We start from the raw sequence: 15,241 nt of genomic DNA, 5'->3' as shown, positions 1-15,241 counted from the left end.
TCAACTTGTGGAAGGCTTGCAAAATTCTTGAATCGTTGCCGAAATTGCTCTACCATTTGAGCTTATTAGATCAAAAGAGAGGGTCCACATTTGCAATGGGGCGATGGTGTGAAAACCTCAAAAAAGAATTTGATTAAATACTATTTTTTAAGGGTAGCAAATCAGGTACCAATAGTACGTATGTATTTTTATATTTATAAGCATCTACATACATGCATACAAGTACCTACGTATATATGTATGTATACAGGCAACATAAATTTTAACTTCTTCAGTTTGGAATTAGGCACCAAGTAGATCTTATTGTTGTAGTAAATATATCATCAATCACTTTGTATCTTTTATCGTGTATATAGACATCCATCAACTGATATGCAAAAGTGCTTTTGGAGTACTCGACCAACAAATGGGCCGGCCAATCATTGAAGGGCTGAAGTAAGGTGTTAAGGGTAGATGCCTAGGGTTAAAGGTTACTTGCCTTTGCAGTGTCAAAGTTACATTCCTATGTCATATTTTGTCTAAAAATTGCTTCCAAGTTCTTGATTGTGACTCCCCTCGATCCTCTATTTGGTATCCCTCTTAGCAACAAGTTCTTGCCATCTGTGTCAAATGAGAAGTCCATCATCTTGAAACTTTGGGTATATTGATCAAGGGTCTCCATCCATTGGATGCCCATTATGATATCCGTGTCAACCAGATCTATGCAAAAGAAATTTTTTGTTAGGGTGTAGTTTCCCATGGTAATGCTTAGTTGTGGAATAACGTGAGTGTAGGGTTAAAAAGTTCCTCCCACCACCTTGACCTCAAATCCTACATGCTTTATAGTGTGCAAAGCCTTATTAGTGACCAATGATGAATTGATAAAATCGAGTATGGCGCTAGTATCAATCATGATTGTGACTCGTCTTCTGTGAAGTTTGCCACAAACCCTAAAGATACTTTTTCCAACCTTCGTAGTGAGGGTAGCAATTGATTCTCCTTGTTGCATGAGTGCAGTGATTCTCCTTGCCTCAATAGTTTCTTCACCTTGCCCTTTGGAGATTGGAATTTTGTCTTAATTGTTAGGTAACACCTCAATATAGTGAACCTACCCCTCGCTAAGACAGTAGTGGCTCAGCCCTCACGGATCCTTGCAAGTGAAGCAAATTCTTCCTTTGAAGCTCTTGCTGTGAGTCCTCATCAATTAGGGACTTTTCTGACCCATGTCCCTGTCTTTGTCCTGTGATAGAGGTGGTGGAGAGGGTGCATAATTCTTGGAGGAAGATGAAGTAGCCATGTCACACACCTTTTTTATAACACTGTTGAGAGTGCTAGGGTTGAAACCTTTGACCCAACTCCTCAAGGGTTACCTCAACCCATCCATGAATAACACAATCTGTCATCTCTCTAAGATATTTGTGACCAACATAGATAGTCTTTGGAGTTTTTGTGATGTAGTTGTCGACTGAGATGGTCTGTTTGAATATGCTAGTTCTTTGAAGTTCAGTTAAGGATCCCCCCATCGAAGTGGTCTATGAGTCTTTTCGTAAATTCAACATAAGAGGCTATTTGATCATGACGAAGAGTAACTAAACCATGATGCCACCATTCATGTGCTACTCCTTGATGGAGCACAATGAATTTGATGGTTTCTCCTTTACGTACTAAATTGAGCTGGAAATGTGTCTACCTTCAACACCCAAGCTTGTGTTGAGATTGATTGTGAACCATTGGATGGTGATAAGTTCACTTTGTCGATCTTCCACCTGAGGTCATCATAAAAAATAACCACGATTTACCTCACTTGAGTATCTCATTCTCTGATTAGCATAGTCTCTGTAATATATATCAGCTTCCATATTCATGTTCCTCCAGTCTTCCCAAAGTTGTTCCTACATTTCTTGGAAGGTAGGCTCTCGTTCTCTACGCAATGCTTCCGTCTTGGAGAGAAAACTAATATTGAAGGTTGAGAGCGAGAGGGTTGAGGGTTTGTCCTTCCCATAACAGAGTTATTGCTATGCCCATTTTGTTCTCCAATTGCTTTTCTCTCAGCCAATTTCTATAATGTATCCTGTATAAGCCATTGGGTTTCATTGCTTTGGACTTGGTTTTTGGTGAGCTTCTTAGAAGATTTTTGTCGTAGGATCTTATGGATCCCCCATTCTACCAACGAAGTGATATCGCCTTCTTTCTCGGGTATAAACTTGCAGTTACTTCCATAGGCTGGCAAAATGACTAGCTTTGATAGTACTGTAAAGTTCCAAAGTTGGCGAGCTGAGTCTCCTCCCGAGAGGGATGTTTCTAAGAGTGCACACTTCTCTTGGGGTACGACAGTTTAGCTGTATGAACTACAAATCACCCTATTCCAACGTGATGTAGGATCTCCAAATACTTGTTGGTGCTCCTAGTCGCATGGTACTAGTTTGACATACGGTTAGGACTACCATATGGTGTTGTGTAAGGTGTTTGGCCGTACGATGATGTCTTGTTTGTATAGTGAAATACTAGATACTCCCAAGCCATACAATTTTAGATATTTGAGAGTGTTGTTTGGTGGTGGACGACAGTGTCATATTGGCAAGTAGGTTGTACAGTGGGAATGTTTATCAAGAGAGTGTGCATGTTGGTACAAAAGGTTTTTGGCATGCAAGAGAGAGTATGGAGTTTTGACCGTATAGTTTGATAGATGAATTAACCAATGCTAGAAAAAAGGGTCTAGTGCGATGATATGCAAATAGATATGAATCAACTGAGATTGGGCATGTACAAAATATTTATCGAACACAGATATATATGCCAACACATAGATATATGCAATTTGTTATTGAAACATAGAAATATATTCAAAAACAAGTGGTGTTTGGATCTACAAATCCAAGCAAAGTAAAGCAATAAGAAGAATACGGTAGGCCACGAAACCACCAAACTGCACTTGCCAAATACGGAAGGTCTATCATTTCCGACATGGTGAACAATTACAAAATTCCCTAGAATTCGCAATTACAAACAAATCAAGTCATATACTTAAAACATCCAACTCAATAGACATATATACCCCATTGGAGGAAAACTCCCGAGGGAGAAACAATGTGCCAACAAATGGCATGACAAACACCTACCCCTACGGAAAATTAAAGATGGGCCCGAGATGTACATAAATCAATCAGGACCCCAAATACAATGTTATTACATTATTTTATTTAAAGAAAGAGGATATTTCACTTCACATTATATATATATATATATATATATATATATATATATATATATATATATATATATATATATATATAGTTTATCGCATTGGGGTAAAGAAATTAATGCATACAGGCAATAGATAAGAACAACAAAACTCCTTTTATTACTTGCATATGCCAAGAAATTACATATAGATGATGATTACAATGATCTCGAAGGGTGTATAAATACTTCCTGAAGAGGTCCATCAGACACATACAACATGTCACTACATAACAAGAACCTTCCCAAAGGAGCATATACTGATGGGATACATCCTACACACCCTGTCGGCTACACAATATTTACCGACGACATCATCCCCCCCCAAAAAGTAAAGTCGTCTCCGGACAACAACACAACAAAACTCAAAACAACTAATTACATTTTTTTCATAAAAACAACATAGACATCATGAACCAGAAGGTTGTGTCTCAAACTGTGAAGACCGGCTGTGACGAAGCTGATACACTTGATCCGGCTGGACCTTCAAATCAACTCTGATTTGACAGTTCTCCAAATGTTTACCGTACTGAGGTAAAAGAATCAATGCATGCAGACAATAGATAGACAATAGATAGGAACAACAGAACTCCATGTATTATTCGCATATGCCAAAAACATTACATTATGCTTCTGATGATTTACAATGACCTAAGAGAGTGTATAAGTACTTTCCGAAGAATCTTCCCGAAGGGGTCCGTCGGCTACATGACAATTACCAACGGGCCCATCGACTACATAATAAGAACCTTCCTGAAGGAGCATATACCGATGGGATACATTTTGACGCACACCCTGTTGGCTATACAATATTTACTGACGACATCATCCCCCCCAAAAAGTAAAGTCGTCTCTTGACGACAACACAACAAAACTCAAAACAACTAATTACATTTTTTTCATAAAAACAACAGAGACATCATGAATCAGAAGGTTGTGTCTCAGACTGTGAAGATCGGCTGTGACGAGGCTGATACACTTGATCCGTCCGGACCTTCAAATCAGCTTTGATCTGAGAGTTCTCCTCCACTACTTCTTTCAGAATCAAAGTGACCTCCTGGCACTCAACTTCTTTCTGATCATAAGCCTTCTTTGTTGAGTCCTCTTGTAGTGCTGCTACCAACTGCTGTTGCTAATTGTTGTTCTGCTTGCTGCCTCCCTCGTGCACTTTCCTCGAGTTGCGCTAACAAGGTTGTTTGCTCTGCTTCCCATGCAATTTGCTAAATGGTAAGTCGGTCGGCCATCTCCTCCCGAGCCTTCTCGGCCATCTCCCGAGCTTCTTGCCCAGCCTCTATCCGTCTTCTCTTTGTAAGCACCAACTTTGCCAGGGACTTGTTTCGCTCTGTGATGTCAGCAAGGCATGAACGAACATCCTTATCCTTCTCCTCCGTTAGTGGTAGAGGGTCTGTCACCTGCACCCCTCCATCTACTTTCTCTACTGTACTCTGATCCTCCACCCTCGGTGAAGCTAATACCCTGACTACCTTGCTGATTGACCAAATGGCCTCTAACTGCAGGTCCTCTCTCATGGGAGATTGGATGGAGGGACCTTTGGCAACAGGGGCAAGTAGTCGTCGCCTTAGGTACTCACTTGCCCGACTTGCTGAACTCATCCGTTCCATTACTGGCACCTAGGGTTTTGCTTCTAGTATGCTCAAATCAATGTCTTGATCCGTCGCCTCATTCAACAGGGTGTTAGCTATCGTGACTACTGCATCCGTCCCAATCACCTCTAAACGGACCTGCTCCTGTGCACCTCCTTGATTGACTCTTCCCTTTGTGGCTACCGGCTCCGCTATAGGAGATGGCTGAGGCAAACTCGGGGCTACAGCTACGGGAGCCGATTCCTGAACCGTAGGCTGAGGCTGTGATCTCGTGGGTTGTGTACCCGTATGTGTACCTTCTGGTGATGCTGTCCTCCAGGTTACTGAAGGCTGGACAGGCACTAAGTGTGGAACTAATCCTGCTACTACTGTCCGCGATCTGGGATTAAGAGTGATTGGGGTCATCACCATTGGATGTTGAAACTGTCCGAACCCCGAAATGTGAACATCTGCCATGGTTTGCATATGCGGAGCTGAAAATGATGGAATGGACAGCGTGGCAGTTACTGGCGCAGCTGGCAACTGTTGCGGAAAGCGAAGTGGGGTTGCTGAAATCACCCCAACTTCCTCATCATCTTCCTCCTCATCCTGTTCCACCTCCTTCATATCCTTGGACTCGTCCTCCTCACAAGATGTATCCTGGTGACCACTATCTGTGTTGCCTGATTCCTCCATCTCCTATAGCACTTTTTTCTGACCAACGCCCTTCTGCCCTGCAGGTGAGTCTAAATGCTTTCATTGCATTATCAGAGGCTTGTCAAGTACTGTCGGACTTGGCTGTATTTCTTGTCTTGAGGGATTGTCCTTGCAGTTGCCTCTAGAAAGAGTTCAATGGCATAATGCGGCATGTAAAACGTTTTATGCTGCAATGTCATGAACTCATCCATGCGCGTGGCCAAAAGAGAAGCCTAGTCGTACACCTTCCTGTTCATGAGTTCGTTCATCGTACTGACCAACAGAAAGGAAATTTCCGACACCCTGCTTGATCCTGTCAGTCTACTCTTTACCATGTCCATGAGGCACTTCCAATGGCCTTCTCTGATGTCAGATTTCCGCAACCCTCTTCCCCTCAAGGTGCCAATAAGAGCATCTTTCTGCTGTTGTACTTGGTCGTTGCACACTAACTATACCAACTGTAACTTCCTCTCCCTGTCCATCTTTTTGGGCTTATTGTCAATCTTCTTCCCTCCTTGTGCCGCTCTTGGAATGCCGAACACTGGTAAAGTCAGCTAGCCGGAATGAAACCACTACGTTGTACCCCAAATACGGAATTGACCTCTTTTGGGAGTGTCTGTCATATGCCTCAATCATGGGATGCAAGACACCCTCAAAGTCTTGAATATAGAAAACTTGCATCCGGATTGCCCATTCCTTTCGGATGCTTGCTTTGACGAGGTGAGCATCCGGATTCTCATTCCACCATTTCTTGCAGTCCAACCCATTCAACCCTTCAAATGCTACATTTTGCGGCGTTGTCTGCACCTCTGGCTGATTTTGTACTTTAGCCCTTTGCTTGCCCTTATCCTTTCTGTTTGGCCGCACTGCAGAAGGCCTTGCCTGCACATCTTGACTCATAGCTGAATCTTGATCAAGTTGCTTCCTCCAAGCCCTCTTACCAGTTGATTGCATACTTAACACGCCTTTATCAGTTTGCCGTTAGTTCAGTTACTTATTTTGTACGGCTGCAAAAATTCCCCCACGGACTTTGGTCACTTAACGTTTTTCTTTTCTTCTGTATGCCGTACGACCGTATGGCTTCCCTTCTCCTTCACTAGAAAACTTCGTACAGGTGTGCACAAACCCTGCTTTTGAATGCCATACACCCCTTCAATTTGCAGGCTACTTGCAGACCTCCATATACATGCATTCACCAGAGAGAAGAATCAATCACTAACCAATCTCCTTTCGTTACTTATTGCAATTCGCAACTTCCAAACTTGGTTCTTAATCCAGCTGGGCGCTTTCCAGTAGATGCCTAATGCATACCTTGGCTTATGCTTTCCCTGAACAATCCTTTACACTAGACTTACTAGACGTTAAACTCCTTCCTGCTATGGCTTTACAACTTGATTCTTATTTGCCTTGCCTTCGAACTCACTGTCTGTACAACCATAAAAATGCCCTTGCCGATTATATCTTCTATCGTACGACAATTACGCCTTTGCTGCCGTACATTATGTCTTTAAAACAACTCTATCATCGTACGCCCGTATTCCTTCAAATACCATACGCTGACATAGTTTTTGGAGAGCCGTATGGCATTGCATTCTGGAGGCCTGTACATTGAGGGTGCTTGAATGGAGTAATCCTGCTGTACGGTGCTTCATCTGGGGATGCCGTACGGTGAATGCCATTTAGCTTGGGATGGCGTACAGTTCATGGTCATTTTATAAAATGCCGTATGGTGGTTTCATTGAGAATGCCGTACGGTGACCACTAAGAACACTATACGGTGCTCCTTGGTCAGCTTCTTATGCCGTACGGTCACTTGACTGTATGGTGCTTTTTAAAAATTTTTATTTTTTCATTTTTTTTTTGATATACAATAGACTCAATTTTCCCTTGGAACTTCGCCATTCTACAATGACGAGGGAGTTGTTTGGACTTCATTCTGTGACGATGGGGGAATCTTCCTGGCATGATACATCTTTAGCTTCGACCCGTTCATTGCCTAAGGCACCTCTTGTCCATCCAAAGTCCACAATTTAATTGCTCCATTTTCACCTACCTCCCGAATTTGGTATGGCCTGACCCATCTGACTTTGAATTTGCTTGGTTTGACTTCATTCCTTTTGTCATACTTCAACACCCACTGACCTGGATGGAACCTGTTCAATTTCAGGTGTTTATTGTGCCACACCTTACGCTTGTTTTGTGTTACCTTTGTTGCCCACTGCGCCAACAATCGCTTCTCCTCGAGCTTGTTCAATTTATATAGCCGCTCCCTTAAGCTTTCCATGTCGCCTAACTTATTTTCCAATGCTATCCTCAGGCTCCATATCATGAATTCCGCTAATACCACTGCCTCCTGTCCGAACATTAATTGAAATGGTGTGTGCCTCGTTGTCACTTTATATGCCGTGTGGTCAGCCCAAAGAGCGGAGGGTAATTTTTCCTCCCAATCTTCATCTTCAACTGTGCAGGATTTGTAGATAATTGATACTAGGACTTTGTTTGTAGCCTCGGCCTGTCCGTTTGCTCTTGGGTGGTACGGGCTCGATAATGAATGATAAATCTTGAATTTAGAGGTGAGCAGTCGAATAACATGGTTCACGGAGTGTCCACCCCTATCACTTGTTAACTGCAATAGAATCTCGTACCTAGTAATGATTTTCTCATCAATAAATTTTGGTGTGCTTACCGCCGAGTTATCTGGTAGTGCGCGTGCTTCCACCCACTTGGTTAGGTATTTTGTTGCCACAACAATGTATCGACACCTTCTGGTCTTGGTCACCTTCAGAGGTTCGATGAAATCCAATCCCCACCTTTCAAAAAGTTCCTGAGCATGTGAGGGATTCAGAGGCATGAAGTCTCTTTTCAATGGTTTCCCAGCTCGCTGACATGTGTCGCACTTGACGACCCATTCTTGTGCGTCATTGTACACTGTTGGCCACCACAGTCCTACCAGCAATATCTTCCGTGTCGTGGTATCAGGTCCCATGTGTTCGCCCGCCGGACCCTCGTGTGCTTCCTTCAACACCGGTGGTATTTCTTCCTCTAACACACACCATCGCAAGATGTGATCAGGTCCCATCTTGTAGAGTAATCCGTTGATCAACTAAAAGGTACGGCTCCTAATTATCAATTTGCGCCTTTCATTTGGTGGCATTTCACTTGGAAACTAACCTGTCGAAAGGTATTCTCCAATGCTCGTGTACCATTTCGGCAGTACTACAATCCGAAACAACTGTGCATTGGGAAAGTCGTCGTTCACTCCGTCCGCCGGTTCCTCTATTTTGATTCTCGATAGATGGTTTGTGTTGACATGTTTCTTCTCAGGTCGTACAATGATTTTGAAAGTGAACACTTGCAACAAAAGCAACCACCTGCTGATTTTGACTTGAATGACAGGTTTATTGATCATATATAATAGACCTTGATGGTCGACATAAAACACGAATGGTGTCGCCAACAAGTAATGACGGAATATAGCCGGAGCGTTGCACATGCCGAATTGCATCTTGTTGTATGCGTACACCCCATCTTCTACGACAAATGTCGTTTTCAATTTGTCCTCTTCTGTGATTGAAATCTGATTGTATTTGGAAAATCCATCCATGAATGAGTAGATCTCATGTCTAGCTACCTCCTCCAAGATGCTGTTTGTAAATGGAATTGGAAATGGATCCTTGATTGTGACTGCATTAAGGCATCTGAAATCAACGCATATCCGGATCTGGGTGGTGTCCTTCAGTGAGATTACTATGGGTGACACCCATTTAGTGGTTTGCACCTTGAAAATAATACCGGCTTCTAGCATTTGGTTGATCTCTTCTAGAACCCGTGCCGAATAGTTCTTGTTCATCCTGTATGGTTGCTTCCGTACAGGTACTGCTCCTTTGACCAGTGGGATGCGGTGCACACACAATTCTAGCGGTACTCCTTTTAGATCTTTGTATGTCTAGGCGAATATGTCTTTGTATTCCAAAAATATATTGAATGTTGTTGCTTTGAGTACTGGATCCCAATTATCTCCCACCAGTATGTTCTTTGGTTTTGCTTCATCCCCCAAATTCATTGTTTGCAGTGTGGCTTCGTTGTATTTGATGGGCTCCCCCTTAGTGAATGCATGGGCGGGTGTTTCATCGAGCGGCGCATCCCCCTCTTTTACTTCCATGAATTCCCTTGGAAATCCATCATCGCTATGTCCTTCCTTTATCGTCAGTATGTTGCAACTCCGAAACAGTTCATAGTCCTCTATTTGCCAGTGGTAAAGACCGTCCACCGAATCCAAATCGTCGTCTCCTTCCAACCACAGGACTCTCTTGATCTGGTTCCATACACTACCTCCCTTCATCCTTTTTTTTTGGAATTTGATGACAAGGCTTCTTCCCCAACCATTTGGGTGTGTAAATCAATGATGTATTTCCGCCCTTTGCTTTCAAGTGATAGAGTGTTTTTCTTCTAGTCGTGTTTAACTTTGGCTTGTATCAGCCACCCCCGGCCCAAGATGGCATCATACTCTTTCCTCTTCAGTGGGATCACGACGAAGTGAAGCAGGAATGGTTGTGTTCCAATCGTCACTGGTTGTGCCGTCATTACTCTCAACGGTTTGATCTCGTGCTGGTTCGTTGTTAACAACCGGAATGTAGGAGGCCGCAATGTCAGCTGCCCTAACCTCTTCTAGGTATCCTCCGGTAACACATTGACACCAGATCCTCTGTCCATAATCATGTTTGTCAAAACAGTCCCGAGAATGCCCATTTTGACAACTGCAGGATGTCAGCCTGATGAGAGGGCTAGCAGCATCGAATCTTTCGCACTTGCACCACCTTCTTTCTCCCTTGTTCTGCTAGTAACTTAGCAGTTGGAGCAATGTTCGTGAGTACTGTACGGAGTTGAGGCATAGTGAGTAGAAGATCATTTATTTAAATGGGCCCCTTGGTTTGTAATATTTGCCGTATGATGTTTTGTTCTGCGCAGTTTCGTGCGGAGGTACCAGTAGTGTCCTTCAAGTGTGCTCTCTCTGCCTGTGTTGCTTTCTGGATTTCTGCTCGTGCTTCCTCCAGTCTCTTCTTTTCTTCCGTCAGGTTGAGGTACATTTTGGCTTGCTTCCATGTGATGGCTAGAACCTCCTCTTCGTCTGTCCCAATGGTGATCAAATTTACTCCCGACTTCAGGCACTTGGCATCTTCATGATCGCCGGGTCCGCACCATCTGCATAATAATTTTGGTGTGTTTGCCATTGTACAGTCTTGGGCAAAGTGGCCTCACAAATTACATTCTCGACATTGAACTATGGGTCGGCCGTTCGCATCGTACTGAATTCGACTCCTACTGCCATTATTATTGTTGCCATTGTTGTTATTTTGTCCTTGCCGATTATTTCTATACCCCTTCGATGTGGCACCCTCTGTATTGTTTCCGCTCCCTCCTGACACAGAAGCCTCTTGTGTTAGAAACACCTGCTGAGGTCCTCTTGTTTTCAGATTGAAAGGGCATTCCTTTGTAGAATGTCCCATGATCTGGCAAATCTTGCAAAATTGGTCCTTCGAACAGGTTCCCTTCATATGGCCTTCTTTCTTGCACTTGGTGCACCATAGCTCATTTCCTTTGGTTTCCTTGTACATGTTATTGAATTCTTTCATCATCCGAATCACATCCTTTTGGAGGGCATGGACCTTCTTGCTTTCCTTTTCGTCATTGCTGCTCTCCTCTTCTGAAGATGCATCATCATCTGAATTAGACGAGCTACTCTTCTTCTTCTTTTTGGTCTTCTGCTCACATTCTAGGTTCATTGCTCGATTTTACGCTTCAGTGTATGATGATGGTGGCACAATCTTCATCTTTTTCCGCAACTTTGGTTGTAGGTGTTCGATAAACCATCTTTTTTGCAGTCTATCAGCTGGCTTATTTTCCATTTTATTTATCAAATCTTTTAATTTCTTGGCGTAGACTCGGACTATTTCATTTTTCCCTTGTTTTGTATTATATATCTCCGCTACGATTTCGTTGTCGTCATGCAACAGTTTAAATTCGGTAGTAAACTCCTTCTTAAGGTTGTCCCAAGTGGTTAATTTTTGGGGATCTGTGTCAGCAAACCAATCACTTGCGACACCTTGTAGGGTTGTCGGAAACTGTCAGACCCATTCGTTTATATCTATTATGCCATTCGCCCTCCAAATCGTTTCGCATGTTTTACAATGTCGGATCGGATCGACTGCTCCATCACCATCGAATTTTGGCAACTTTTCCTTTGGTCCTGCCATTACTATTCGAAGTTGAGGGGTTTGTTGTGTACCTGCATTGTTTTGCACTCCTGTGTTGTTTTGGACTCTTGTGCTATTCTGTACACTTGCGTTGTTTTGCACACCCACGCTGTTCTACACACCTGCACTGTTGTTTTCGATAGTTGTGATATTCGGTGAAGAAGGGTTTTCCTCAACCGAAGCTGTTCGTTCCAGAAGTGTATCTCGGACGAAGAGTCATTTCACACTTGTGCTCCCTCGACACTTTGAGCCGTGCGAGTCAATCCTCTTCCGTCTAGATTCTCTTCCCTCGGTGTATGCGGGTTCAGAAACTCCTCCCTTGCTTCTTCCACCAATTCCACCCTCTGTCGAGTCTCCTCCAACAATTCTTCAGTGCTACGGTGTCCATCGGTAATTTGCTAAAACCTCCGTCTACGTTTGCCCTGTTATGCCAAAATTAAATTTTTCTGCGCGACGCGTATTTCGTCCTTTTCCTTCAGCTTATTCTTATTCTTGTTCAGCTGATTCGGCATTTAGTCTTCATCTGTCCGCCTTTGTACCAGGGCCATTGGGCAACGACGCCAAATGTTTACTGCACTGGGGTAAATAAATTAATGCATACAAACAATAGATAGGAACATCAGAACTCCTTGTATTATTCGCATATGCCAAAGACATTACATTATGCTTCTGATGATTTACAATGACCCAAGAGGGTGTATAAATACTTTCTGAAGAACCTTCCTGAAGGGGTCTGTTGGCTACATGACAATTACCGAACAGCCCGTCGGCTACATAATAAGAACCTTCCTGAAGGAGCATATATCGACGAGATACATCCTGACACACACCCTGTTGGCTATACAATATTTACCGACGACATAGATATAGATATATGTTTCATATAGAAACAAATATATATGTACATGTATGTATATATATTATTTATAGGTATATGTATATAGACATATACACATGTATGTTTGTGCATATATATGTATACACCCACATAGATACACACAGATAAATCTATATATATATATATATATATATATATATATAGTGCATATACATGTGATTGTACATGTAGATGTATACACATATAAATAATATATTCACATACATGTACATGGATATCTGTATGCTTTGATGCATATTTATATGCATGTACATATATATTGTATATATATAGTATATACATACATACATGTATGTGGGTAAACATTATATATAAACATAGACCTTATCAAACTCCATTATAGGAAGGTAAACTGCATCCCTTATATATATATATATATATATTTTGTGCATATACATATGTGCTTGTACATGTAGATGTATACACATATAAATAATATATTCACATATATGTACATGGATATCTGTATGCATTGATGCATATATATATATATATATATATATACATGTATGTGGGTGAACATTATATATAAATGTGGAACCTTATCAAACTCCATTATAGGAAGGTAAACTGCATCCCTTTCATGCATTGCACTTTCAGTTTTTGCTGATGACATTTATTTCTAATATTGAATTTTCTTTATTCATTTTCTTGCACATCCTTATTTCATTGGCATACCTGTAAGTGTACCAATATCTATGCCCCACATATCATGGAAAATACAGTTCAAATTCATGGTTTGAACAACAAAAGTACAAATTAAGTTAAAAATAAATAAATAAATGAGGAAAGGTTGATCAAGCACAGACTTAGCAACATTCCAAATAGGAGAAAAGCCTCCTTATTTTGTCAATCTGTACCAGTGAATGTTCTTTTCAAATTCACTTTTGCTTAGCCTTGCTTCATACTTATGCAAAATCTCAAAATTTCATGTGAGCTGAAAAAGATAAAAAATATTAAACATACACTCTGTAGCCCATTCTATGAGGCAGAATATTTAAAATGTTTTGCTGTTGGACTCTCTCACTACATTTCGGGTAACTATATATTAATACTTCATTCATAAGTGACTTAGATTATGTTTGATAATTTTTGTAGCTTACTTAATTTCCTAGTTATGAAAACAGAAACAGTAATTATACCAGTTGCAGAGTTGTACCTAAAGGGAGAGTTATAATCTAAATTTTATAGGCATTTTTCAAAATTATATAGAGAACTATCTATGCTCTGAGCTTTCACTAAAAATCCAATCTAATATTGGATTTATTCTGCAGGATTTGCAAGCTTTATGCATCTGACAAATCTTTTCAGACATTAAGGGTGGAGCATCCTCCACAACGGCATTATTTACAGCAGCAGCTGGGATTCCCATATGTAGGGGCTGTTGAAATTGGAATGATTACAGAGACACACATTATTCGAACAGCCATTTCTATTGTACCACTTGGCTGGGATGGTGTTTTGGGCGAGAAAAATGGTTCTAAACCATTAAGAGTGGACATACATGGATATGGGCTGCACATGTGCACTCAAGTTCAAGCTCAAGTAGACGGGCGTTGGTAAGCTTCCCTTCCTTTTCTGGATGCTAATCATAGTCCAATTTTTTGTGGATTTTAATTGAAAAAATGAATCAAAATTTGATGATAGATTTTCTCTAGGATGTTTTGTAACAAAGGAAAGTGATCAATGTTATGTCTACAAAAGTGTTCTAAGAAATTACGTTTGTGTACAAAACAAGTTGAAAAAAAATGTTTGCAAAAGCTTGCTAAGTAGATTTTGTTTTTTATATTTTTTGTGTAAGGCATGTAGTACTTCACATTATTTCTATTAAAATGCAGGAAAATGTTACATGTAAAGAAAACTCATAACTACTTTAGTGTGGCTTCAGAAAAAGCAGATTGATTGAAGTTCGAGCATCTTTTGCCTTCAGCTCATATGGCTGTGTTCTTTATGCATTCTTTTAAGTCTGTGAAGGGAAATCCATAATATGCAAAGATACTCTTGAGTTATAGGCACACATTAGTTTAGTATAAATGCTCCTTTTGTTTGTCATCAGTATAAAAATTTTAAACTAGTGAAACCAGTACATTAAAGCAGAGTAGACACATCATTTTGCTGGATTTATTGGCATTTTCTAAATCTGGCAATTTTGTTTTCTGAAAAGAAGTCATGTGCAGAGATAAATAATCATTTTTCTTTTGCATGATATTCTTTTGATATCAAATAAGCACTTGGAGAAGTAAATTGCAATAATATCCCTCAGTTTTTCCACTACTCTAGAACAAGAAAAAGGAAGATGGCAGTGAAGCAATTGTCAAGGCTATTGCCCAGACCCAAAAAGCGTTAATTTGTTAGAAATTGAAAGTTTATCTGCTCTCAACATGGTTATGGGGAGACCTGTCTCTGCTTTAATGTACGGAGATGCTCTCAGAGACCTCTCCTGATTCGGGAGACCTCAAAAAAGGTTAGAAACTTCATGACAAAGTCTCCCAGTCTCCTAATCCAAAAAGTGAAGTTTCCCCGAAGTCTCTTGATAAAGAACAAATGTAAAAGATAATAATAAATTATTTTATGTATTTTAGCCCTCATTT

At 41.1% G+C, this 15,241-nt stretch overlaps 1 protein-coding gene across 1 annotated transcript in view; it reads left to right on the top strand.

Annotated features, from left to right (window-relative positions):
- The window catches only part of LOC149570588 (uncharacterized), a 136,756-nt gene that overhangs the window by 65,543 nt on the left and 55,972 nt on the right, over window positions 1–15,241 (top strand). Inside the window, exon 10 of the mRNA XM_089823173.1 lies at window positions 13,925–14,209. Within this exon, the coding sequence (XP_089679299.1) occupies window positions 13,925–14,209 (285 nt within the window). The remainder of the gene's footprint in view (window positions 1–13,924; window positions 14,210–15,241) is intronic.

Source organism: Cupressus sempervirens, chromosome 3 (assembly GCF_028749045.1).
Source record: "Cupressus sempervirens isolate cs-2001-9-10 chromosome 3, ASM2874904v1, whole genome shotgun sequence".
In the NCBI taxonomy this organism is placed as follows: domain Eukaryota; kingdom Viridiplantae; phylum Streptophyta; class Pinopsida; order Cupressales; family Cupressaceae; genus Cupressus; species Cupressus sempervirens.
This window is presented reverse-complemented; position numbering and strand designations above follow the sequence as displayed.